General features: G+C 37.3%; 1 protein-coding gene across 1 annotated transcript; it reads left to right on the plus strand.

Annotated features, from left to right (window-relative positions):
• The first annotated feature begins 1,671 nt into the window (after positions 1-1,671).
• On the plus strand, positions 1,672-26,205 carry mbd1b (methyl-CpG binding domain protein 1b). Its single transcript, XM_088338510.1, has 17 exons — positions 1,672-1,810; positions 2,675-3,468; positions 5,025-5,165; positions 8,029-8,164; positions 8,273-8,514; positions 11,307-11,389; positions 11,507-11,547; positions 14,042-14,170; positions 14,256-14,318; positions 15,466-15,486; positions 15,553-15,648; positions 17,223-17,384; positions 20,990-21,160; positions 21,240-21,311; positions 22,772-22,837; positions 24,892-24,984; positions 25,408-26,205. Exons 2-17 carry the CDS (start codon positions 2,825-2,827, stop codon positions 25,876-25,878), a joined length of 2,631 nt encoding a protein of 876 aa, XP_088194636.1. The 5' UTR covers positions 1,672-1,810; positions 2,675-2,824; the 3' UTR covers positions 25,879-26,205.
• Positions 26,206-27,860: the final 1,655 nt, after the last annotated feature.

Here is a 27,860-nt window from a genome sequence, read left to right on the forward strand (position 1 = left end):
GCCGAGATTTGTATCCCCTCGCTTCTATAACCCCTTTTACCTCGTTTTATCTCACTTTTCGGGAATGTAATGGCCAACATATAACAAAAACCTCTTCGTCTTGCATTTGTTGGGAATGTATACAACTTAAACTATTCCGTCTTTGTATTTGTTGTGAATGTAATCAAACGGTAATGCACACGCAGCACACCGTATATAAATCACTTTTGAGAACTGTTATCCACTCTACCGTAAAGTTTATTATGCTGAAATAAGCTTTATGGTAGAGTGTATAACAGTTTCAATGCGAGCGATTTGAATAGCAAAAGGCAAAATAATCATGTTACCTGCTTAAAGGTGATTTGTATACGGTGTGTATTGCCGTTCGATTACTTTCACAACAAATACAAAGACGGAATGGTTTAAGTTGTATTACATTACCAACAAATGCAAGACGAAGTGGTTTTTGTTATATGTTCGCCATTACATTCCCGAAAAGTGATATAAAACAAAGTTATGGTAGGTTATAGTAGCGTGGGGATGGGAATTGAACCCCATTCAAAAACAGTCCCACATGAAATCAAAACATTTGAATTTGATCAACCAATCAAACTACGGTCAGAGGAAGACGGAAGTCTACTGATGAAGAGTCGAAACGTAGTGAGAGAACTCACCCCCTCCTTCACCCACCGGTCTCACGACAAATCTGTCGTTTTTAAAGTGGCTCTTTTGTGACCTCGTAATTTTTAATAATACCGTAGGTTTTCAAAATTTGATTAGTAGTGATTTCATACACGTATATGTAACGGGTGTAATACTAACTTTTGTTTTATTGAAATTCCTGCTGAAATATGTTGTATAGTTTTCGTGTAAGTGTCCTGCAATGATGAGTCCAACAGTGCCACCTGCTGGTATGCGGTAAGGTTTGGTTTGGCTTTAGACTTTGCGATAGGAAGGTGGGGTTTTTTGGCAGTCTACAACGAGCTGCCAACGGTAAGACACGATCTTTTAGTGCTCCGCAAAAAGTTACTTTTAAACATTAAAACCACAGCTGACAAATCTCTCAACATGCACAGTAATGTGATTGATGTTGTCAAGCTGTTTGGATTTTTTTTCGTTTTGTTTCTGTCACCTTCTATTTTAGTTTTGCCAGACGTTGCATGTTGTGCTAAAATGCTAATTCCCCTTATAGAGATGAAAGAGATCAAAGCCAGCAGAGAAGCTTACCACGTGTTGTGACTCATTCATTTGCAGGTAAATTGTACCCGTTTTATACTCATTATTGTTATTATTTCTATTTTCTCATATATATATAAAAAGGATGATGTTGGTTCAAATTCAGACTAAAGAAAAATATGTTGATTTCATTGTAAAAGTTAAAAAAAACACTATACTATCTCTTGTTAAAAGTATCTTGTTAAAATGGATGTAAAAATGTATTGTGATGGTTGACATTTTAAAATGTATTTTTTGTAAACTGAAAAGAAAGCTCTTTGATATGTTGTTGGGCAGTCTAACAGCGAGCTGTCAATGAGATCAAAGAGATCAAAGCCAGCAGAGAAGCCTACCATGTGTTGTGACTCATTCATTTGCATCAACTGTAATAAAAACCCCATCATCCAGTCCAGCGTGAATGTGGATCTTTGGTGGGACAGGTACACCGCAGTTACACACATATAAACTTTTGTTTTTCCTTTTTCTTGGTTTGTTTCACCTCTTTTTTTCGGCAGGCACATTCCTCATCGGTGGTTATTTTGGTCCTGCGTAGTTTCCGTTAGTGGTAGCTATTTAGCTAGCTTGGTGGAGTCGCATTGTGGCACTATCATCAAAGGTAAATGTTTTTATTCGTAAACTTGTGAGCTTTTGTTGATCAATCGACCCCCAGACCTTCGTTCATTGTCCCGCACGACACAAAGTTCATTGGTTCAATTGAGAATTTTGAAATATCCTCGTTGCGACCATGAAATTAGCTTCACTTTATGGGGCTAACTTTAGCATGCTGTGTAGTCCGTATTCCGCATGTGCCGGCTTACTCGGTGTCACTTTGTCAAGAAAATCTAATTTTAATGACGAATTGAAAAGATTTATATGATTTTTTTAAAAATTTAAATTCCCGAACTTTTTCAGGGATTGATCATTTACTGTCACTTGACGTAGCTCCAGTGTGTTTTGGTGCAGATGTCAAGTCAAGTCACATTTATTTGTATAGCCCTTAATCACAAATATGTCTCAAAGGACAACACAGTATTACAATGACACCATCGCCTGTTCTTAAACCAACATGCGGGCAAGGAAATACTCAAAACCTCAGCGTGAGGAAAAGACACCTTGAGAAGGGGCAATTCCAGGATGACCAGGGTGGAATAGATTTAGCATTGGGTCACAGTATACAAACATAGTAAAGATTAATAAAAGACAAAACTAAGTAACATGTTGAAATTTGTCTGGAAAGTGCATGACCGCAACGACGACTCAAGCCTGTTTGTTGCACATCGCCTAAACTGAGTAATATTAGTAATTCGCTGATAATCTTGGACAATAGTATTAAATAATATGTATAATTCTTGATACAAATGATGTGTAATAGATTTGCTGTTGTGCTGTGTTGGTCTCTTTTTTTTAAAAGTTACCCTTGATCAGTACGATGATTTCCGGATTTGAATTGACCAATATTGGTTTTAAATTTTGTGTTCAGTTGTAGAATCCAAAGAAAAGTGCCTGAACTTTCGACATGTTGTGAAAACACTTTACATCCGATTGGATGATTGAATATCAGCAAGAAGTTGTAGAGAACTCAACTCTCCTTTGATGCAGCCTTGGCTGCTTTGTTGAACTGCTTACACGAATGGAGGGGGGACCCTTGGAACTTCCCAAGGGACAACCACTGGGAGATGTGGCACAAAGCACAGATATGACTTTGGAAGTAGTAGAGTCACATACACAGGGCATAGAGGAAAATACTCAAGACACAAAAGTAAATACCCAAGACCCTGAAGCAAATACCCAAGACCCTGAAGCAAATACCCAAGACCCGGAAGCATATACCCAGGACACGGAAGCAAATACCCAGGACACGGAAGCAAATACCCAGGACACGGAAGCAAATACCCAGGACACGGAAGCAAGTGCCCAGGACACGGAAGCAAGTGCCCAGGACACGGAAGCAAGTGCCCAGGACACGGAAGCAAGTGCCCAGGACACGGAAGCAAGTGCCCAGGGCACGGAAGCAAGTGCCCAGGGCACGGAAGCAAGTGCCCAGGGCACGGAAGCAAGTGCCCAGGGCACGGAAGCAAGTGCCCAGGGCACGGAAGCAAATACCCAAGACACATCCGGAATCCCCTTCCCAAGCCACGAAGGACAAGTACAAGAAGATAAAAATCCTGTCAATCTTCCTCCCATTGATTGGTTGGAGCCGTTGGAAGATGATGGGGATGATGATGAAAGCCTAGCAAGTGAACAAAGTCAAGTTGTCAACAAAACACTTGATAGGTAAGTTCAGTTTTATCTTTTAACAGATTTCTATTCGATTATGCTGATGCATTGTATAGAACAATTCACACCCGGGATACGACATGAATCTGTTCTGAGGTGGGGATCGGAAAGTGTAATGGCTGTATTGAGGGAGGTAGAAACTTATGGTACATGCGTAGTTTATGCCTTTCGACACCCAATTCACTAGATTAAAAACATTACATTAAAATTGTACATAGTATGTACTACTTAAGTGTAATATACACTCACATGATTAAATTACACAACACTTGCATTGTCTTTATTTTCATCGATATCAATGTGATGAAACATTGTATGCAACGAGATTTCACATGTCACTCCGAGGGTATGGAATCCCAAGAGTGACAAGTTTTCTACTAAAATGGACATTAAATCATAGAAACAACGTTAATCGAACATTCAATTAATAAAAACGACCTTAAAGCGAGCATGTAACAAAGACTTTAAAGAGGAAAAATAAGATCTAGAACTATTAGGATAAACAGGCAAAGATATTTTCAACAATGTGCTTAGAGACTTGCCTAGTTATGATAATCGTGCAATGAAAGAATAGTGCATTGTAACAACAGTATAATGAAAAGTAGTGCAACCACACTAAGAAATGTAAAGGAAAATATAATTTTATTTACTTTTTGGTGTGACAGGATTTGAGCTGGTACAGAGGAGTTAGAGGGTGAATGCAGAGGAGGGAGGAGACTGTAGTTTTAGATTAAAACGGATTGAAACCAGGACTCGGCTTACCTTTGTTTTCATCCTGATTGTCATTTAGTTATGGTTATTTTTGGTAGCAAGGATAAAGATGCATTTTTTCTTTTTCATATTTCTTGATAAATAAAAACGTTACATCAATGGTTATCATGTTGTTGCTGCTCCCTTTTTGGACACTTCAAGCCTTAAAGGCCATAGTGAATCAATTAAGTACCAAAAATAGGCATTTTATCGCAGAATATTATAATCATTACAATGAACACAAGATTCTAAACTAAACGAAGACAGAGGCGTTGTGGGAAGTAGTTCAGCCAATAGCATATCAGCATTTTCAGGATGCTGAGACGCAAAATAATAGCAGACCAGCGTCTTGTATAACGTCGACCATTGTCGGACAGGCTTCTTTGAGACTTAATCCTACATATAGTCAAACACTGCAAAACTTTAGACATTTTTGGGCATGCCAGATTATTTGTCGGAGTCGTATTGAAGAAAAAATGCCGTAAAGAAAGGCCAAAAACATCATTTTTACATACTGTAAAGTAAAAAACATTGTAATGCGGGTTGCAGTTTACCGTGGGTCTACTGTACCTTTTTCAAATATTTTTTTAAATAACAATGCTAGAGATATTATTGACTTGCGATAATAAAGTGCAAAGTATATTTAAAATACAGCACTTAAAACCTAATAAAGCCTCACATGTTTGCAAATGTCTATACAGAATATATATCATATATATATATATATATATATATATATATATATATTGTTCGCATAGTAATCCTTTGTATCTGTGTTTTACAACGCGTTTCTCTTCCTTCAGGATTATCAAAACCCGCCGCAAGCGTACACATCCCGATGAAGGCTGGTTTGACTTCCCTATCCTTGGAGAGGGTTGGAGACGCAAAGAGGTCATTCGACAGTCTGGCTCCAGCATTGGCCAAATGGATGTCTATTACATGAGGTAACGACTTCTTGGCCACTTTCAATTACAAAATGTTATTCTCGACGATCTGGTTCGTTTCCAGCAAGTCAATGCTGAACACATTTTGTACATACAAAAATGCTTGATTCCACTTGGTTAGGAAAGGGCCATATTCTGTGCTTATTAGGTCTATAAGTAACTGAGTAATTTGTTTGATTCTAAAGGATTAACTTGTGCTCAATATCATTACTTCATCGTTGTTTTGTTTATCGTTTTCCTCCCCCTACCACTTTATTGACAAATGCTAGGGAAACAATTCCTCCAGGACATTGGTTCTAAACTGGTCTGACTTCAAGACCCACCATTCCACCCTAATGACAAACTGCAGCCCACATTAAGAAAAAAGTTCCACTTCTCAAATTTTTCCAATTGAAGGTTTGTGCAGTTTAAAGAAGATATGGAATAATTTCCCTTTTTTTCTTTCTTCCAAAAAATAAAATAACAAGCAAAACCTAAAGGACGCTTACATATAAGCACCCCTAAAAAACTGCTTTCAAATAGACACTTACGAAAATAAATTTTAATCATTATTAAAACCATGACCTAAGTATTATTATTTAACTATTAGTCAAAGATTAATACACTTGAAAAAAGCTTAAAGTATAACATTTTAAACCATTTACTGCATGTTCCAGCAGCAAACCCCATTGTCACTGTTTTCCGCTTCTCATTCCACCTATCAAATAACTTTCTTTGGACCCATTCTTATGGGCAGGAAAAGGTTAAGGTAATAAAACCAACACAATCACACTAAAATGAGATGTGGTCCCTCTCAAACGTGCTGATTGAAAGTTGTGAAACACTGCTGTAGGACACATACCAAAGCCGAGTCCCGCACGCTAAATCTGTCTCAGATATAATTTTCTTCCTCCCCTGAAATTGTTATTATTGTATTACAGACAAGGAATTATTGCTTTATCAGTGTTCATTTTACCTCTGAAAATTGATGAGTCCCGGGGACTTGCATGCTCAAAAATCTATGGGTCCCTACAGAGATCTATGGGTCCCCAAAATTTAGTGTTATCGAGGTTGAAATTGTAAATCGGCGACAAATGTATAATATAAATCTATATATTCATTCAGTTTTAATCATCACAGTTTATTGGTAATACAAATCGGTTATCACTTCAAGATTTTTCAGTTCACAACAATATTGTACATTATACATAATAATATTGCTGAAATATTAATCTATATTTTCATGCAGTTTTAATCATCACAATTAATTGGTAATACAAAGCAGTCATCACTTCAGATTTTTCAGTTCACAATATTGTAAATTATACAAAATAATATTGCTGAAATATTAGTCTATATATTCACGCAGTTTTAATCATCACAGTTAATTGGTAATACAAAGCAGTTATCACTTCAGATATTTCACTTCAAATAGTCTTCGTGGTTTGCTGTCCCGCCACAGTTGTAAAGCCTTCTCAAGATCCAATCCATTATTATCCTCCTCATAGCGTCACCAGGAATATAATTTAGTCCATTTTGGCAGAAAAGTCCTTCTCTTGCTTGGAGTATTCTTTATTTATTTTCTTTCGTCGAGTCGTTCGCTTTTGCACACGTGTTTCTTAGTCCCCGCGATCTTCCGAAGAATTATTGCCGTAATCACTTTCTGCATTATGTTTCGACTTATTACTGACACTGAAGAAATTACCAATTTTGTGTTGATTTTCACCTTAACTCGACGACAAGCACCACAACAATGACGTGATCTCGTTTGTCAGCGTGCGGACGAAAACTCGAAGCGCGAGGCCAAAACAACAATGGCGGATCTGCCTGACGAAAAGTTTGGAGTGCGGTAAATCTTAGTTTAAAAAAAAAATTAATCGGGTAATAATGACAATTTTGTGTCAAAAAAGTTGCGTCCCGGGGACGCACGTTGATTTGACACTGCGTCCCCAGCAAAAATAATGCGTCTAGGACGCAGGGACACGGGCAAACGAGAACACTGCTTTATTTATCTGAACATATTGGAATCTATCTTTTTAGCACTTTAATGTCACACATGGGGTGTCACACAGGCGGTCTGTGGGCCGGAACAGGACCGCTAAGGGGTTGAATCCGGCCCGCGAGACAAGGCTGGGGGAAGTTCAAGAGAAAACAAGCTGCAGGTTGAAATATGTCCACTTGATGTTGCCAAAGCCAGGTGCCCCTCACAAAGACGCTGTAGTTGTATTTCTCTCGCTCTCACTCTCGCTGTCTCTCTGTCTTTTTACCTTCCTTTGCTCTCTTTCTCTATCATTCTTTCCCCTTTTCTCTTTCTACCTTCCTCTATTTCCCTCCTCGTTTCTCTCCTTCTTTCGTTCTCTCTTTCTATTTCTCTTTGGATTTCTTTCTCTCTCTTAACTCCCCCCTCGCTCACGATTTAACCCTTTCTCTCGTTCCTTGTCCCACACGCTCTCTTTTTCTCTCACCCTCTTTCTCTTATTTCTTTCTCTCTTTTTTATTTCTCCTCGATCCACTAGTCCGGCCCTGAGAGAATGATTGTTCTATTGTGTGGTTAAAATGAGTTTGACACCCCTGCCTTAAACAATCTTGTCAGTGACTTTAAGTAAAATAAGTTCAGGGCGGTTTGTTTCCTCAAATGTTCTGTTTGATAAATGGTATTCGGCATATACAGCTTTGGAACTGGCGCTTGGCTTTGGTGATATCTAGTGGACCTATTTAAAACTGCAGGTTGTTGTTTGATGTGATGAGACTCATTTTTCTCTTGTGCCTCTCTCAGCTTTCTCACAGGCCAGATTAAATCTGTTGACGGGGCTGATCCAGCCTACGGTCTGTAGTTTACCCACCCCTGGGCTATAAGCTATATTTATGTTCACTCTTTCCTTAGTCCCGAAGGTTACCGGGTGAGAAGCAGAGTAGAGCTGGCCGAGTTGCTTGACGGACAGCACGATATTGCCAATTTTGATTACAAGGGAGGGAAGTTCTACAGTGGCGGTGAAAAAAAACGTAAAGTCATAAGAAAGGTATTTTTGCTTGTCACACACACATCTATACGTTTTCATTTAAAACATGAGCTTTTCCATTTTTTTGTCACCTTATTGTTTTGAACTTTTTGTTTTCTGCACCATTAGAGGAAGGTTCGGGAGCGCTCCTCCTCGGAATCCAGCTGGAACGAGTCAGAGGGGAGAGAAAGTCCGGAATCGCTGCCAAGACAGTCTTCTATTAAGTGGACCAACACCTTGAAGTCTGGTGGTGCAACTTACCAAAATCTTCCAAATGCACCAGTGACAGCCGGTGTCAAAACAAAATTTTATCGGCCACTGGCGCCCAAGCCGCACCTCACAGTGAAAGGACCGTCTGACGATAAAACTTTGTAAGTTCAGTGCTTCTCAAATTTCAGCCTTATAACTACAGTGGAACCTCGGTTCTCGACCATAATCCGTTCCAGAAGCCTGTTCGAAAACCGATTTGTTCGATCACTGAAATCATTTTTCCCATTAAAAATAATGTAAATCGTTTTAATCCGTTCCAACACCCTAAATGTTTACCTTGAATGTTTAACGTAAATCTTACCCAGGCTGATCGTACGTTCGCGTTATCGTAATCTTCCGTACGAAAGATTACGCTAACATGAACGTGTAAAAATTTAAAAAAAAGGATAAAGAAAAGAATTATGATTAGGATTTCTTACCTTTGTGGTGGTCAGGAGAAGGCGCAGGTGGACGGTGGGGAGAGGAAAATCATCAAAGGTTTTTCAACCTCTTCCAAAACTTGCGGCCGTTGCTTGCTTATAGCACTCACTCCCTTAGCCACATCACTAGATTTCACAGCCTCCTTATTCTTTAGTATTGTACTGATCGTAGATTTAGCCATGCTGTATTCCCTAGCAAGATCAGACACTCGCACACCTCCTTCATATTTTGCTCTTATTTCTTTCTTAAATGCAATAGTTGTACGCACTACTTTTCTTTTTTCACCTGTAGCAACTTTGCTGCTTGCACTGACTTTCTTCGGAGGCATAATAAGGGGCTAAAACACCCGTACGCCGCTCAGCATCGCACCCTAGCGTACACACTCACGCATTACCGGCGTTCGAACTCCGATTTTTTTGACCGAACAGCGGAGCAAGAATTCCTCGAAATTTTTGGTCGGACTACGATTTGTTCGAACTGAGAGGCGTTCGAAAACCGAGTTTCCACTGTATTCTATAATAAATAATATCTACTATATTAACTTATTCGATGCCAGACCTTTCTCAAATGGGAAGTGCAGGTGCCACCCAATTTTTTATATAGGCATAGGACATATCAAAGGAAAAGCTTCAACCTTCATCTTTCATTAGAAAAAAAGTTAGTTTTTAGCTTTTAACCTTGTTTAATAAACAACAGTTGAACATTGCTAAGTTTAGCGATTTTTCTAGCTTTAATTTTGAAAATGATTGAAACGAATTATTCTTTATTGCAATCAGTAAACGGATTTGCCTCAAGGTGTTGCTGGTGTTTCACCCTAAATCTTTATTTTTTATGAAGGGTGCTAGAGTTTCCTACACTGCTAAAAAAAAAAAATCAAATTATGTTATTACTTAGTTCTTTGGGTTCTGATATGAATTATTAAATATAACAATTTACTAACATGGAGAATAAATGGAGGAAAAAAGGGACGGGAAGGCGCCAGAGATTATGAGAGTTTTCGGCCGCTGAAAGTCTGGTAGTTACTAGCACAAGAAGAAAGTTTCCCGCTATAATGCTAGTCGATTTGAGGAGATTCCCTGGTATAAAAAAAAAAAAAAACGCTCTTTCCCAAGAACCAGCAAACATGCTGTTAAAATGAAACCATCCTCTTACCTGTCGTTGCGGAGAGATCTCGTCCTCTGTATGGTCGCAATGTATGGCCCCCGTGCTGAACTCAAGGCCGCAGTGCAGGCCCGTACGGCCGGTCACATGGCCGACGCGCAACAGGTCAGCCAACCAGGTAGCAAAAAAGAGAACGGTTATCGCTCAGCCAATTCTTTTTATATGGACAAGTGACGCTCGACCAGATCATACCCCCATGGACGTGGTCTTAGATATCTGATACTTGCAGTATCGGGTGACTGTGTTTGAAATTGCTAAACTTGTCAGACAGCCAAAAAAGTGAGAAATTTGCGTATTATTCTGTTCTTGAAATTGAACCTCCAATCGACATATTTACGTACGTGAGATACATGCAATACATTGCCTTAGATGTATTAATTACATTCAAAACTTCGTTATCAGATTTCATGATGATACATGGTGAATTAGTACTACCGAGAACTGTGCAAAAGAGGACACAGTTGTTCCAACCATTCCAAAATGAGCTATTTGAAACAAAAAGGTGGAAGTCATTTTTGTGTTGGGCTTATTTGCTCTACATAAGTTTTTCAAAAATATCAGTTTCTAAGAACTTCTGAGAAAAACGTCTTTTTGTGAAAGGACACATTTCGAGAAGAACTTTCACTACTGCGCTTTTTTTTTTTCCATTTGTGATACCTCCAATATATAAACGATGTTTTCCATAAACACAAGGGCATTCGTCTCGCAAAGTATCATTTTATTGCAAGAAAACTGAACTTATGCATGAACTTTGCTATATCTTTTCAGCCCTTAATGTTTTTGGTGACGTACTTATACGAATTCGGTCATCACAGCGATCGCGTTCTCGCAGACATGCACAAAAAGAAGGGACTTTGTCAGCTTTTTAGAAAGTAAACACCTTGAATCGTCAACTGTTTGTACTCATCCAAATCTTTGCTACTCTGACCACACTGCTCCCCCTCGCCTATTCTTGCCATATGGGGACTCCTACACACTTCATTCCCTCGATACAGGAAGATTAGCAAGTGGGGGCTTCCCCGATCTGTGGACAAAGATCTGCTCAGGCACTCCTTCCATCTAATGATGATCTATCATACTTAAATCATTACCAGAGGCTTGATGCTTACTGATGAGCTGCGCCAAACCCTTTGTTATAATCTTTTTTTTTTTTTTTTTTTTTTTTTAAATGAAATTTAAAAAAAAAACTTATTCTAACATTTTGGCACTCGGGGACAGCACTTCTAAAACTGTATGTATACCTTATGGCACTAAATGAGTTAAGAATCTAAATAAATACAGAATAACTCAGGAATTGTCTATTTCTCAACAGAAAATGTTCCCGATGTGGCTTGTCCTTTGTGGGAACGTCGTACGACCGACAAAGAAAAAGACCCTCCTGTCCTTCCTGTTGGGGTATGCCAGTTAATTCTTGTTTTCCTATAAAGAACATTGATAAAATATCTGTCTTGAAATAATTACTAGTCTTGTCACACAATTGTTTCTCATCTTGCCCTTTTTCCAAATCCCCAGCGTTAAAGGCAACAGAGCATCCAATGGATCGGTTCCGTAAGGTAAAATTGTACTACAACACTCCATGATTAGTTGTATGGTGGTGCATAAATGCCAACTTTTTTACATTAAAAAAATTGTGGATTTTTTCACGCTCTCTACTTTTACATGCCATACACAATCCGTCTCTAAAACGTGTCCTTGTTTAAAACTGAAAGTGGCAAACTTTCACCAAAAAGGAAATCTAAGGTGATCGTTGGGGCAGTTTATTCACAATGATGTAGTGTTGCTTCAAAATAAAGCTATTGTAGACTAGAATACTCGTCTCAAGTTGAGATTTTGTTGTTCACATTTGAAAAAGCTGTGCGTAAAGCGGAAGTGTTAGCGGACACGGTGCTGGTTTTCTTAACCCATACTGAGCCGAGGCACACTTTTTTTATTTACAAGAAATGATTTATAAAATGACTTATATTTTTATGTTATATTTTCACATGACTAAATTTCTCAAGACGATAAATCGAGTAGTGGAAAACGAAGCGGAGAATTTGGATACAAATAAAATAGATTTTTAATTTTTTGTTATGGTAAAGAAGAAAAATATTGTTTAGAATTAGCAAAACTATTTTCCAGTGTAAAGAAAATGGTTCATGACAAATGTAGTATTAGGAAGAAAAATAAACTAGTAAAATAATAATTAGTTTTATTACATTTTTTCCACCATAGGAGCTAAGCTCGAGCATTTGTCTACTCTACCTTTGGGCACATGTTTATCTATTATAAGATTGTACAGCTGTTTTTTTTGTGTGTAAATAGTTTGTTTCATTTTGTTAATTAATGATGTTTTTTTTGTGCTGTGCCTAAAGAAAGGCCACAAACAGATGCATAGCTACCAAATACTAAGAATCTTCATATGTTAACTATGACGGTTAATAGCATACTAAGAAATACACATTTTCTTTGAAAATCGAATAAAAATAAAATCAAGCGATGTTCATTTTTGTATTTGAAATGTGAACTGTTACAAATATGTTGATTTGTTAAAAATGTTAAAGCATTTGTAGAAAATTCGCACACTAAGTTTATTATTCATTGCTTGGCCTGGAGAGGGGTGGGCGCCTCCAGGCTGTACTTGCCCAAGATACACCACAGAAAATGGTGCCACTACGACCCTAGTGGTTAAGGGATCCACACAGACACACACATTTTGTTGTTTGCATTTTTTTTAAAGTGATTACATTGTCTAAGAACCACTTTAAATGCACTTTTAAATGTTACTTGTATTTTTTTATAGCGAATCTGAAAATTCTCTTTAGGAATTCTGAAATATGATTTTAATATTTTGCAGCTCTGGAACAGTCATTGTCAAACAAAACTTTTTACATGATTATTTGCTTGTAGTACCTGCTGAGCAGATGATTATCAGACATGATGATGCAACCGCCGACCACTATGGCAGATGTCAGATAATTTAGCTTATTTTCAGGATTCTTACTCTCCTTTTAGGATAGTTTCATGTGGTAAACTAGAAAAAGTACCACTAAACACTTGTTGAATCACACTGATAGTCCGTACGTCAATGATTGGCAACCTTCTCTAAACCACGGCTCGATTTAATGTCTGAATATATTCTCGCAGCCTGGCCCAATGATAATAGGAATAATAATAAGCCTAAATTCACTGTGTAAACACTACACTATTAGGGATCTGAAATGAAACTGTTAAAACTAAATACAATGACAAGATCGGTATTAAAAACTGTATTTTTTCTACAGTGATGACACTAATAATAATGTACAAAAATCCACTGTATAATCACCTGCAACTTTATTAGCGGTGTCCTCGTTTCGTCACACCAACCACAAAAGATCACATCAGCAACATCGTTCTATTGGCTACGGCACAACACTAAAACAAAGTACATTTAAATGCTCGTTAATCACAGCAGCACTGAATCAGTGGAAGCCCTAAGCTGATTTTGCTGTAACAGTCTCTTGTTGGGCTTATGTGGGACAATGAAATCCAAAGTGTACTACTTGAGTCCAGTCTGCTCTGTATTTTGGTTTTGGTTGCCATCACTGCTGAAAACTCAGCTTCACACAGATTCAGTGAAAAGACAAAAGGGTTTTCAGTGCTGTTGTGGCGATATCGGGGTATTCTGCCATGACTTTCATCCAAATGACTGCAGAGTTGATGTCTGGGACAAATTTTTAAGTCTCCTGTCATTTTTCATATCTAGCAGTTGATCTCCTTCACATATCGACACGCTGAATTCAGCGAGTTTGTGGACAAATGGGTCGCAGATCCAGGCAGCGTTCCCTTTTAAAGAGACTACAGGTTTCTCACCTGTCCCTTTTCGCAAGGAAACGCTCTGAAGACATTTGTTTTGGGATTAAATTTAGCGGATGTATCAGTGCGTTGAGTGAGACGAAGATACAGAGAAAATCCGGTCACTTGTCCAAATTCATTTCTGAGCAGCCCGGTCCGTGGCCCGGTGGTTGTCGACCACTGGTGTACGTTGTTTTTAAATGGCTCCTGATACAATTCCATCTTCTTCAGTGGATTCCATGCGGCCAGTGTGTGGGATGTCGTATGACTGTAGACTGCGGCCAGTGCACCAGTTGCAAAAGCACGGACATCCGGAGACGTGTTTGCAGAATGCGCAAATGTGTCTGTCCTATTCGTAAAGTAAGTCGTTGCAAGCACGATAGTAGTTGACTATGTTTTTGAGTGTAGGACTCACAACTTTCAAATATATCTTTCTCACCACTAGAATATTGCCACAGCAAAAGTCACACAGCCAGAAAACAACGTTCATGAATTGATGGACGACGATGTGAGTTTGCAGATGATTGTTCTTTTTCTCATTATTTGCATTCTTTTGAAAGTTTTGTGCACAATTAAAAAGGTGAAGGAAGGGAGCAATTTATTGATCTATTCAGAGAACTGTTCACTGTCTAGGAATTGCTGGAATTAAGGCATAGTATCTAATTTTAGGATCTAAATACATTTTTAACATAGATGGTTGATGAGTTTTTGTTTCTACTATTGGACCAGTGCAAAGGAGATTTCATGGAATGCCAGTTCTTAATTTTGACTCATAGTTTTTCGTTATTCTGACTATTGCATCATTGTCTCCATTGGCCAATCATGTTGCTGTTCTTTGATTTTCACACTCTATGGCTGATTTGATTTTTTTAGTTTAAAGATTTGATAAAAAGTGGGGGCTTGGAGGCAGGCTTTAGAAAACAATGGAATTGCCTTTTCTTGCAGGTTCACAATATATTGATGTCTTCTCGCCCGATTTTGAGTTTCTACTAAAGTTTAAACTTAACGATGGTAAAAATATATAATCAGCCACTTACTCCTTAAGTCCATTGACATGACTGTGTTTTTTTCTTCTTGAACCTAGCACCAGAACTGTTTGAGTTACAACGTGAAGTTGAATGGATTGTGGTAAATTTTGGGGGCTCAGTCTCGCCTTTGAAGGAAGAAATTAGGAGGAATTCTGGGTCAGTGACCTTGTAACCTAACTTGCTTGTTGGCAGAATTATTTTTTTTACCCCTAAAAAATGTTTTGGGATTTTTATTTCTTCAAACAGTTTTGCTCCCTAAAATACTCTAAAGTGTTGAGTGTAAAATGAAGTATATATCTGAGGAAGTCTAAAGTGCATCTTTTTATGACAGACGACTTAAAAAAATATTTTTCAATGTTGGTCAAGTCGAGTCATGTTTATTTGATTGAGACTTCTTGTGATTAAGTGCTAAAGTGCTCTACAGGCTATTATTACACTATCCCCTAAAACCTACACATGGTCAAGGAAAAACTCTAAACCTTAGCATGGGGAAAATGAAGAAACCTTGACAAAGTTAATATTTTGTTTTTAATGTTTCAACTTTGGTTAAGGTCTATCTTGTTTAGTTTGAGCTGTGTCATTCAATTAAGTATTTTAATGAGTGCCTTTCATGTATTTATTTTGCAGGTTGACCCTACAGAACCCCAGGTACTCTTTCAATTAAACCTTATTTAAATGCTGTATTTGTTCATTAATTTGATGTTAATTCCACAGCAGCCTGAAAGTAGAACTAGTGAACCCGAGAACTTTTCGAACAATATGGACGACGACGAAAACAACGATGACTACTCAACAGATGACGACGAAGATGTGAGTGCTTTTCTTTAGTTTCCGAGTAAAATAAATAATTCAGATTAGCCTGCATTATGGCTAGTATTTTGTACTAGTAAAAAGCAGGAGACAGCTTTGAGAATTAGGCCTGATGTATTCAACAAAAATTCACAGTTGCATAAATTTACAATAGCCCCTTTTTGTTTTTCTGCATTGTCATCATTGGTGTTTGGGGGATTTTTCCAGCCCCAGGGCCACTAGAATAAAAGGTTTAGCGCTGAGCGTTAAGCGCAGAAAACCTGCCTAGCATTGTCACATTGCTGGTGTTTTCATCCATTGTCGCTTGTGTGAGTGTGCTTCTGGTTCGCGCCCAAGATTTGTGCCAAATATGACGCTGAATTGACGCCAACACGCAGTACCGACCTATAATGGAAAAGGTACCCAGGGAGAGCCGGCCGGGCTAGGCGAGGGAGGCCAGAACCGCGTCATGGAAACGGGGCTTAACGTTATTCCAGTGGCTCCGCCCCCTGTTGCTTATCCAATCAAAAGGCGCGGGTGAGGAGAAAGGTAGAGGAGGAGTAGAAGAGAGTAAGATAAGGCTTCGGCTGTGATCTGTGGTCCCTCGAATAAAAAATGCCCATACTGATCACAAAGTCAAATTCCTAAATATCGGTGCCAATAACCATTCGACTTCTAATTTAGGATTTAATAGTTCACAAGGGCACACATTCATCATACATCTAGATTCTCAATCTTGCTCTAAAATGCACTTGATCGATGTGTTTGAAATAAGTGTTCAGCTTTTTCTTCCAGGGGAGCATTCCCCATATCTTCCGAAACTGTCCACCCACCAGACTCACAGAATTATACGGGAAACGCTGCTACCACTGTTATACTGTATATATTTCTAAACTAAGAACTTGTTATTACTATGTTATTACCAAGTTCTCAGAAGTGTCGATGATATCTCATTCTAGCAAGCAATCGAATTTCTCAAATCACAGTGACTCATCTCTACTTTCTCTGCGTGTTCGTTTAACATCGATTTTTGAGACGGGTAAGAAATGTTGGAGTTGAGCAGTTCCATTGAAGTTTTTATTCAGAATATTCCAGACACCAATGAATTACAGAACAAGCTGTTTAATTCACAAGTTTTGCAGTAAAATTGCTGACAGTCACTTTTATACTAAGCGCGCAGGCCATGATAAAAACGGACCCTAGTAGGTAGTGGAAAAATCCCTACTTTTCACTATCCCATTGTCTGGAACAGTTCTGGCAAGTAGTTAAAAAAATCGAGACCACCCTCTAAGAACATCTACAAATAATTGAATAATCATGAAGTGCATATTTACAACTAAATAAGTAGGGGAGTTACATGACTGACACAATAAAAGGTTTTAAATCTTCCAATCATGCCTATACATGCTTTGGCACGTTTCAATATTACAAGTCAAAACACATGTATTTGTGTAGGCTTGATCATAAAAAATTCTCAAAGGATTGCACAGGCCACTATTTCAAGATCCTCTGATCTGAAACCTGCATGCGGGCAAGGAAAACCCTAGCATGAGGTCTTCCTAAAAATAAATATGTGCCTGTATTCACATTTTCAGTGGCATAAGAAGCGAAAACGACGTGCATGTGGAAATTGCGACGGGTGCCTCTGCCAGAAGGACTGCGGCACGTGCGATTTTTGTGTGGACAAACCCAAGTTTGGCGGCAGCAACAAAAAGAGGCAGAAGTGTCGCCTTCGGCAGTGTCAGAGACAGGCAATGGTATGATCCTGCTGTTCCTCACGCTGCTCCATAACTCATTCAATGCCATAACGTATAAATAGGTTTGCAAGAGCATTGTCTCTTTGTGCCAAAACGAAAAATATGTTTTCTTAAAGATAAACTATTATTAAGGTTTGATGCTGCTCATTGGTAAGTATCAAGCCTCTGGGAATTATTTCAGTATGATAAATCACCATTAAATAGCAAGAGTGGCGTTGATCAGATCTTTGTCCACACATCGCGGAAGCCCCCTTTGCTAGTCTTGATATCTGTATCCAGCGAATGAAGTGTGTAGGCGGCTCGTATGCTAGGTAGGCGTAGTTAAGCAGTGTGGTGAGAGTCACAAGGCATGCAAAAATACCGATAATCAATCTTCAACAGAACTTTTTCCTAAAAAAAAAAAGGACGAAGTCCCATCGTCTGATTAGAGAGGGTTGACGTTACATGCACGTCTGCAGGACACCATTGCCCAAGGAAACGCAATCGCTGTGGTGACCGATATCGTGCGATTGATTTAACAGAAACATCAGGCGCTGATAATTTTTGCAAAGTTCATGCAGCGTTCATGCAAAGGTTTTGTATCCTTAGAGGTAAAATGTAATTTTGCAAGCAAAGGTCCCTTGTGTTGTTTATTGAAATCATTGTTTAGATATTGGGTTGTATCACAAATGCAAAAAAAAAAAGAACTGAAGTGTAAGTACTGCTTGAAATGTCTCCTTTTACTGAGGTTTTTTTTTTAATGGTATATTCAAAAAACTTAGCAATGTCCAACTGTTGTTTACTAAACAATGGTAAAATCTAGAAACATTTTTTTTTCCTAATGAAAGATGAGGGCTCAAGCTTTTTTATGTCCTATAACAGGGGTGGACAAACCACGGCACGTGAACCACAGTTTTATCCATCCCACACAGTCAAAATTATAATAAGTTTGTTGGTTGCTTGGTTGGATCCCTTAACCACTAGGGTTGTATGCGAACCATTTCCTCTGGTGTGTCTTGGGCGGGTACAGCCTGGTGGCGCCAATCCCTTTGGAAGCCAACATATGTTTCCACCTGGTCTCGAATTGGGGAAATTTCACGTGATGGGGGACTTAAATACTACTTATTAAAAAAAATGTTTTCTGGTGCCAACTTAGTCCTCTTTGTCCCTTTGTACGTATACAACGAAAATACTACTACAGAAATACTACAAAATAGTTACAAAACTAGATGTCAAATTTAGTGCTTAACCCCTTAGTGTCATACTGTTGGTAAACAAAGTTGTGTCTTCACAATGTCACCAGTCACTGAAATCTATCATGCCACGTATCATTGGAAAGCTTTAAACCCTTAGGATTGAGGATATATTCACCACGTCAAAGTATACTCATTACTGAAACAGCACAATCAATCTGAAAAAAGATAGCCGAAAACTATAAAGCTGGTGTAACTCAACTAAAAGTCCCGCAAACATGGTCTGGTTACACTCACGAGTGTCTGGTGAATCCAACCGAGTAAAATACTTCAAAACACTCACAATAATGCCAACAGATTAAAAAAATCCTCCTCAAAGCATTCATAATTTGTTTGACTATCACTGTTATAATCCATCTGTTTGGCTCAAATCTCCCCATTAAAAATAAACAGCCTGTTCAGATGACTTCCAATATAGCCATTATCTTCTCACCTTTTGATTGACACCACTCTTGGCCAGTTTCAAGCTTTTTCTCATGGTCCTACAAGGGTCTGTATTGAAAAAAAAGCATCAATTCGGCTTCAAAAATCTTTGACCAATTGTGACCGAAATGTGGATTGACACACTGGTTAGCCAATAAAATTCCAAACATAATTTGAGGCAATTTTATGATCTGTATTGAAATCCTATCTGAAAATAAACGAGCGCATATGTGACCCAGGATGCATCTTTACGCGCGAGTTTTACACGCACAGACAGACAATCATGGATTGACTTCTAGAAAGATAAATCAAACAATTACAACTCTTTGACAATGTCTAAAAATTGCCTAAACTAAAATACACAAATGCAAAAATTTTAGGGTTGTGAACTCGTCGTTTCCAAATGAAGACTTTTGGAACGCCAAAACCTCCCCTTAGAAAAATGTGTACAATACAACGTTTAGTTTTTCAGATTTTGATCAAATTTGATTAGGTACTAGGTAAGGCGTCAAGCTATTGTCTCACTCGTTCTCCAGCTAAGATGCCAGTGCTTCACTCATCTGCAGACATTTGATTGCAAAAAAAAAAAATTCAGGCGAGAATAAAAACCTTGTGTGTTCCACAGGCTACTCAATGTTTAGTAGGACTTGCATTTATTATTTCAGCATTACCATTCATAAAAGACCAAAACCGTCCATATTCTCCAAACAGTTCAAAAAGAGCATTTCATTTACTTTGGATACGTCTTGGATTGGGATTTAAGGCGAATTTTACAGGAACGGTAAGGGGTTTTATTAAAAACGAGGACCTAAAATATCATTTTACTTTCATTCTAAAACAAAAAAAAGTTTTAAAAAAATACAAATAAAGTATTATAGAAATACTAATATGAAAATACTACAAAAATACTACTTTAATACTGCAGAAATACGACATAAATTCCACTACAGTAATACTATAATACAATCATGTTATTACAAAAATATTTAAACAAATATTGCAAAAATACAACTACAGTAATATTACAAAAATATTAACGAACTACTACAAGAACTACAGAAATACTACAATGGAAGTACTTCAAAGATACTACAGAAATACTATTGAAGTCATGTTTGTCTTGCCCCTAATCATGAGAAGTCCGAAACGGCTGTACGACTACAAAAATACTACCATGAAAATACTACAGAAATGCTACAAAAGTACTACCATAAAATACTACAGAGATACTAAAAAAAATACTACTACAGTAGTACTATAATACAAAAATACTACTACAGAAATATTACGGCAAAAATACTACTACTGTATTACTAAATACTACTTTCGAAAAACCACTGTATACTATTGCAGAAATACTACAAAAATAAGAATATGGTAATACTTTATAAATTCTACAACATTCTGACTACAAGATATTATAAAAATAAAACTACAGTAAAACTGCAAAACTAAATGTCTAATATAGTGCCTAAAACGGGAACCTTATATGCTATTTTGCTTTATTTCTGTTCCAAGACCAAGTTGATGAAAGTAAGGTACTGTATTTAAAAAAAAATATCATGTGTAAATATCTGCATGTATATTTTTTTCTTGTATGAAAAAAAGTTTGATAGGTCTCCAGGATCAGCCCTGCGGCCAAATTTTTAACCCAATGCGGCCTGCCACTGCAAATAGTTGCCCTCCCCCGTTATATAGCTACAGAACTAAGTATTCTGCAGGCTTTCTGAAATCAGTCAAAATGGCACAAACTGGCTGGCACCGGCTCTCCCAATTTGAGAGAAGCGTTTGGCGTTGAATGAGTTAATGGTATTGAAGAAATTTGGAAAACTGGCTTTGAAGGTCCTTAAAAAGTGCTTGAATCAGGCTGTGAAAAAAGATGCACAAACCCTGCTACTCACTGGGACGATGTTGTGGTTTGACAAAGGTGATCTGATTTATTTTTCACAGAGGCACTTGCTCCCGTTCGAGATGTCTCAAGGTGATTATAGGTCGGAGGATCCCTCATTGCCAGGAAGACCAAGGCCTTACCACACGTACAGCAGGAAGACAAACTCAAAGAGGATCAAGTTACCACACGGCTACTGTGAGTTCAGTGATGACGACGATGACTACCAAAATGTAAGAATGCATCCATTTTTATCATTATGAAATGTCCACAATTATAAGGCTTTTCAAAATGGTGTTCTTTTATCTTTAGTTCAACCGGATTTCTGAGCCCTCAAGCAGTAAAATAAATGACTTGATGACCCCGATGGACAGTTTCAATCAGGTTTGAAAGATTTCACATGCTTTAGACCAGGGGCACTCACAAGTTTTCAGCATGCGAGCTACTTACAAAATTACCAAGTCAAAATGATCCACCCACCTCCAAAAATGGTGATTCAAGAGCAGACGAGCATTAAAAAAAGCTTCCCAATTAGTGGAATTGAATGCTCACCATAATTCTCATTGCACGCCTAAATACAAATGCTCCCCTACTTCCGACCATTCGACTTGGGTATAACGGTAGATACGAACATTTTTTTCCGGGATGTTGAAAAATATCTGGACATAGCTGTAAGTTAGATTTTGTATTGTGTGCACCTTTTTCCTGAGTAGAGGACATTACTGTAGTGCTTCTTTCCACCACGTGGCACTGTGAAAGGTCACCCAGCATCCACCTCGAAGAATAAATCCGGCTCCTACTTCCTGGTTCGTGTGCAATCATAACAACGTGTACTGTATCTCTAGCGCGCTTAGAACTTTATTATTTAATATCTCGTGCATCCATTCAATATGGTTGGTGTAAAGAAGGAGTGAGACGTTTCATTTGAAATGAAAGTGGAATAAGAAAGCTTGATGTGGTTGAGAAAATAGTTGGATTGCTTTTTTTTTTGGCCACTTTCTACCACGGAGGAGGAAGTCGCCTAACTCTTGAAGCTCATCTTCCAAAAGTAAGTTAAATTTAATTTTATAGAGCATATTTTATCAAATATTTTTTTTTATTATAAAACATTACAGGTTACTTGTAAACGCCTTAAACATACTTGTATAAACCTTAAACATACAAAATATAGCACTGAAGCAACTTACGAACAAATTCAAGGAACGATCGTCCGGAACTCGTTCGTAAGTAGGGCAGCGTCTGTAAATCATATATGTTTAATCCAAATACAAAAACATGTAATACATTAGCAAAATTGTGATAAGTGTCAACTCCATGACTCAAATTAAGTTGGCCTTTTTCTCGTTACCGATGTTTTTGTCTAATGAGACTCTTGGGAGAAATAAGTAACCCTGTACTGCTGTCATGCAGATCTATTTGGAAAAAATTAAATGCGATCTAGACAAGCACAGCACTTGCATTTGTTGTTAATAATTACCTAAATAGTAAATAAAGTAACTTTTTTCCCCTCATTGATTTCATTTGAACTCTTTATAATTAAATATTTACCAAAGCATAAGTAAAAAAATCAATACAAATAATAGTTTTTAATTACACCTTTCATTGACAAAATTTGAAGTTCTCCAATTTGTCACTGCAGCATGAGCAACGTTGATGTTCACACTCATATGCTGCATTTGACCACCAGATGGCAGCGTGGCCCAACAAATACATTGCATTGAATGCTCTCCCGTGATCGATCAGTGCTACCTTTGTAATCCACCAGTAGATCTACTCAATGAGCACCCCTGCTTTCGACACTATATTATGTGACAACCAAAATAAAAAGACGTGTTTTTCCACAGTTGAATCGTTCGATGTTGGAAGATCAAGAAAGGTCCAAAAGAGCATGTCCCACGAAAATCAATAAGGTAAGTTTTTTTTATGATTTTCAAAAATGGTTTACACCACAGTTTATAAGGGTGCTTGAAATCCTTGAAAATAGGTGAATTTTAATGTTGTGTTTTAAAGGTTTGAAAGGTGAGTGAATTTTGGGTTAGGTGATTGTAAATGCTTGATATTGTTGCCATGTTTCCTGGCAGTCTGACTCAGACCACTTATTCAATGACTAAAAAATTAATCATGCTTCGAAATGAAACCGACACATCAACCTTAGTGTCTTTACTTTGGCATTGCATATTTTCTTCCCTTGTGATTAACGGCAGCTGGTATTACTTTGTATGGCATCATGTGAAATGTCGTCGCCGGAGAGGACAATAGATCAAGATGCTGAGTACTTGAGAAGTTGGAGAACTACATTTTGAAAGTTACTAAAAAGAGCTTGAAGTTGGCTATGAAAAAGGTGTACAAACCCTGTTACACTCATTAGCTATATGATGTAATGTTCACAATTGGAATTGAAAAAAGAAACTTAAAAATATTAAAACCAAATAAATGAAAAATAAAACAAAAAATGTGTGAGTAGAGGAAATTGAGAAAAATTACACTTTCTTATCACAAGTACATTGTTCATTTTCTTAAAGAAAATGTATATGAGAAACAATAAAATACGATCAAAACACTTGAATTAGCTAGTTAATTATTTTGTTGAATAAACAAGTTAAAATAAATTGAATAAAATAAGCACAAAATCTTGTAAAAAAAAAAAGTACTACTTTCTTTAAATCTATTATGTATTAAGTTGTGTTTTCAAATTTTCATATTACACTGAAAAAATATGTGAACATACATTATGCATCTTTATCTCAATAGCAAATGTATTTTTTGCAGCGCTTTATATCTTTAAATATATCAATTATTAAATAAAAAATTATTTTTTTCATATTTTACTCTAAAAGTAAGTTTAAATTAATTGAGCCAAATAAGCATAAATATCTCAATAGCAAATGTTTTTGACAGGTCTTTATTTATTTTTACATATTAATAAATTGTATTTGCTATTTTTATATTTTCTCCATGAAATAAGGTAGAAATAAATTGAGTAAAATAAGCGTATTTCTTACAAAAACGCATTCTTTCTTATATCTTGGCTCTTCTTTACGATTCCAAAAAATAAGATAAAATAAGCAAAATCAGGAATTCCCTCATTAGTGCATATTTTTACAGTACATTTTTTTTCAAGATAGAATTTATTGAATTGTATTGGCTATTGTTTTTTTTACTCGGAAAAAACAGTTAAAAAAAATAGGCATAATTCTGTTCATGGCACAAGTTTTCTTTGCAGTACTTTGCTTCTTTGAATATTTTTTTTGTCAAATTACCATCCGTCTTGATTTTTTTTAAAAGAAGTGTCAAAGATGTGCTAAAATTACCCATAACACACAGCTTCTCTTTTTCTCATAACTGCAACAAGTGTGGGGATGCCAAAATTTTTTGTGTTACTGTTTAGAGGGACAGTGGGTATTTCACTACTAGATGACCCAGTACTGTGTAGTGCAACTGAAAACGAGTGCTAAAAATCAAAATGAAGAATACAGGCTACAAAGACCGAAAGTGATCATAGTACACTATTGTACTTCTCACTTTTTTTGCCAAGCCTTTTCAAGTATTTTTTTGTACCCGTAGCAACAAGATGAAGGACAATTATGTCAGCTACCTTTAGGTGGGACTCATGTTATGTAAAATAAATGTGACGTTCTTGGCCTATAAGTATTTTGAAAAATGCACATTTAAATGATAGTTCGTGTTTTTTTTTTTTTTTGTGTGTGCTTATTATTGAAATGTTTTTTAATGAATGGCGTGTTTTTCACTGCTAGGAAGCACTAAAGAATACACTCTGTAGCTTTGATATAAACAAGACCCAAAGAAAATGAACAAATAAATTGGATTTTTTTTTCCCAAAATGCTTTTGTTTATACAACTTTGACACATTGATGCTATTTTTTTAGCTGATACACAGTTTTAAACAAGTCTATCAGTCTCCATACTGTCCAGTTTATAATGACGATTTTTCTTTATATTCCAGTCACTTTTGCGGGACCAGAAAAAGAAGGAAGGCTCTAACCAGGAGGCTGATTTTTCGAAATCCTCGGATGAAGACAATAATGAATTGCCCATGGTGAGTGTTTCATAAAAAATATTCTCAGATTTATTTTGTAGTGATGGGAATTTTGGCTGTGATTTTATTCACCTAATTCCTTATTTAATGAAATTTACTATCCTACATTATAATATAATATACTTCTTCACATGTTTTCATTGGCAAAAAAGGCAATGACAAATAACAAAACCATGATAAAATGAGATGTTGTCCTTCTCCAACACAAATGGGACGCCTATTGACTGAATATTCTGAAGAGTTAGAGCAGGGCATTATCACCATTTACTGTTAAGGAGTGTAATTGACCCTCCATTTTTTTCTTCAAAGCAGTATTTTGCCCAGGGAAAGGCCCACGACTCACTTAAAACGGGTCCGCGACTCCGTTGGGTTCGACCCACCAGTTTAGGAAAAACTGATTTAGACTTTGTTTCACCTCCACAGATCACACAGATTTGCAGTTTGGCCAAGAATCCCGTGGAAACGGCGGAGGACAACGATAAACAGCTAATGAATCTGCTCAGTTCTTTGCGCCGCACAACACTGCCCATCCTCTGGTACGCAATCTTGGCGAAGGGGCCCCAGATTCAGCTGGTCCAGTGTTCGAAACAGTCCACCATGTCGGACACCATTGTGCTCATCGACCCCGGGTTTTTCTATCACGTCACCGTGCAAAAGCAACCTCTTTTACCAACCCACTCGCTCTATCGCAGACATCCGCACAAATTGACTTCATCTACAGAAGTGGTCACTCTGCTTTTGGCCCTGGAGAAATTTTCTATATGCCAGGGGCGAACCCCTGAAGGACCGTTACCGAAAGACGCCCCCATCATTTTGGAGCGGGCCGCTTTGTGTCATTTCCTGGTGAGAAAACACGTGGACATCTGTTTTGGATGCAAACAGCTTTTCGATTGAGACTTGGAACTTTGGAGAGTGGGATCAACTGTTGTATCGCTTTTCTTCTGAATGCGTGGCCACACCACGGATTGACCTCGGGACCTGGATTGGGAAATTTAAAGCATCACCAAAGGCATTCTAATTTCTCGGATTCTGTTTTTTCTTGTTCAAAGGTTGATGAGTGTAGCTAATTCCCTTTTTATTGTTTGTAGGGTAGTCTACTAAAGAAGATTAAGGAATACGCGTAGTTTGCTATGTACAGGATGTTGCAAAAGTCTTGGGCACATGTTGACATTGAATATCTCTGAAACTATTTTGAATATAAAAACACGTCTGATAGATTAAGATAGCTTGTCATCTAAATGAATCATTCGTCACAAGAAGGTTCTGCCAAAATTGCACGTGATGCTCTAAATTTCAGCCATGATCAGCAGATGAATATAAAAATCTCGTCGAATCTGCTGTATAAAATTGTAAGCTAGATTTAATCATATGAAGAGAAAAATGTAAAATGAACACTATCGAGTGAGAATCTAATGCTTTTCAGAATATTGCTTTTTTTAAACAGTATCTTTGACACTATGAAAATAGTGAATATTTGACACCATGCAGTGTTTGAGCAACACCAGTTCTAAGTGAAACAAGAAAGTTACCTTGAAAAGGTAATATAACACAGATCTACATCGTCTTGAGTGTGACTTTAACACAAGTGATTTTGCTGTGTAGTTCAGATCTATATTACACTTGCCACAAATTTAAATTTTGCTAACTCTCACCATTGAACAAAATTGCTTTCATTTAGAAATCAGAACAGAAACGACTAGAACTAGTCTTAGCTAATATTATCCTGAGTCCAAAACCTGTATTGATATACAGAACTGTCTCAGAAAATTAGTATATTTTGATTGAAATCAAAAATAAGAAAATTAATTGAAAAATGTCATACATTCTGAAATTGTTACAAATCAACTGAAATATTGCAGGTCATTCTTCATTTATGGTGAAAACATCCAATCTTAAAATATTATAACGCCATGTACAAGTATCTTCGTAGGTTGTAAGCCATAAACATCGATATCAAAAAAGGCTCGTAATATTTCAGTTGATTTGAAATGCTCCCAGAATATGACATTTTTGTTATTCTAATTGTCTGAGACAATCCTGTAGATGGATAGATAGATATATAGCAGTCTACCCCGTTGTTTATTAACAGATTAACATGATGCCCTAGGGGTGCTTGTAGCGGAGTGGATGTAAGCAATGATATAAGGTGTGAATAGTTTTGTACGGTACTAAAATGAGTAATAGCACCGACCATGGCAAAAGAAACGGTTTGCAGGTTATCTGTTATCCCTCCTTTTTTAAATGCTCCTATGCAAAATGTAAAAATCATATTTTGTAATTTTACACAGTTGTATTTTCAGTTTTAAATGAGTTTTGCTTAAAAGCTTTTTTATAATTAACTCAGTGGCTACCGTTTCCCCAGACTGGTATATAAATATTCCGTACGTGGACACTTATAAACTTGGTCTGTTGGAAAAGTGAACGATTAGCTACTGATTATAAACTTTTTAAAAGAATGGGGACATTTGAAGTTTTCAATTGCAAGATCCAAAAAGGATGGATGTGATTGACAGAAAATAACACAAATTTCAAAAGTTAAAATGTTCACGTCTGCCTACAATATACAGGTATATTGCATCCTGTCAATTTATAAAAGTACACCTAATGTGAAATTCATGCTCTGGTTTCACAAGTTGAAGTGTGCCTACAGCGAAATAAAACTGGTTTGTATCTGGTTACATTTGCACAATAGGCAATAAAGTCATGTTTATTTGTGACACCCTTAATCACAAGGAGTCTCAAAGGGCTGCACAGACCACAGAGTATTACAAACTACAGACTACTATTACACCATTCCCTGATCTAAAACCTACATGAGGGCAAGGAAAAACTCAAAAACTTTAACATGAGGAAAATGAAGAAACCTGGAGAATGGA

Source organism: Urocampus carinirostris, chromosome 6 (assembly GCF_059441175.1).
Source record: "Urocampus carinirostris isolate Australia breed hairy pipefish chromosome 6, RoL_Ucar_1.0, whole genome shotgun sequence".
Classification (NCBI taxonomy): Eukaryota; Metazoa; Chordata; class Actinopteri; order Syngnathiformes; family Syngnathidae; genus Urocampus; species Urocampus carinirostris.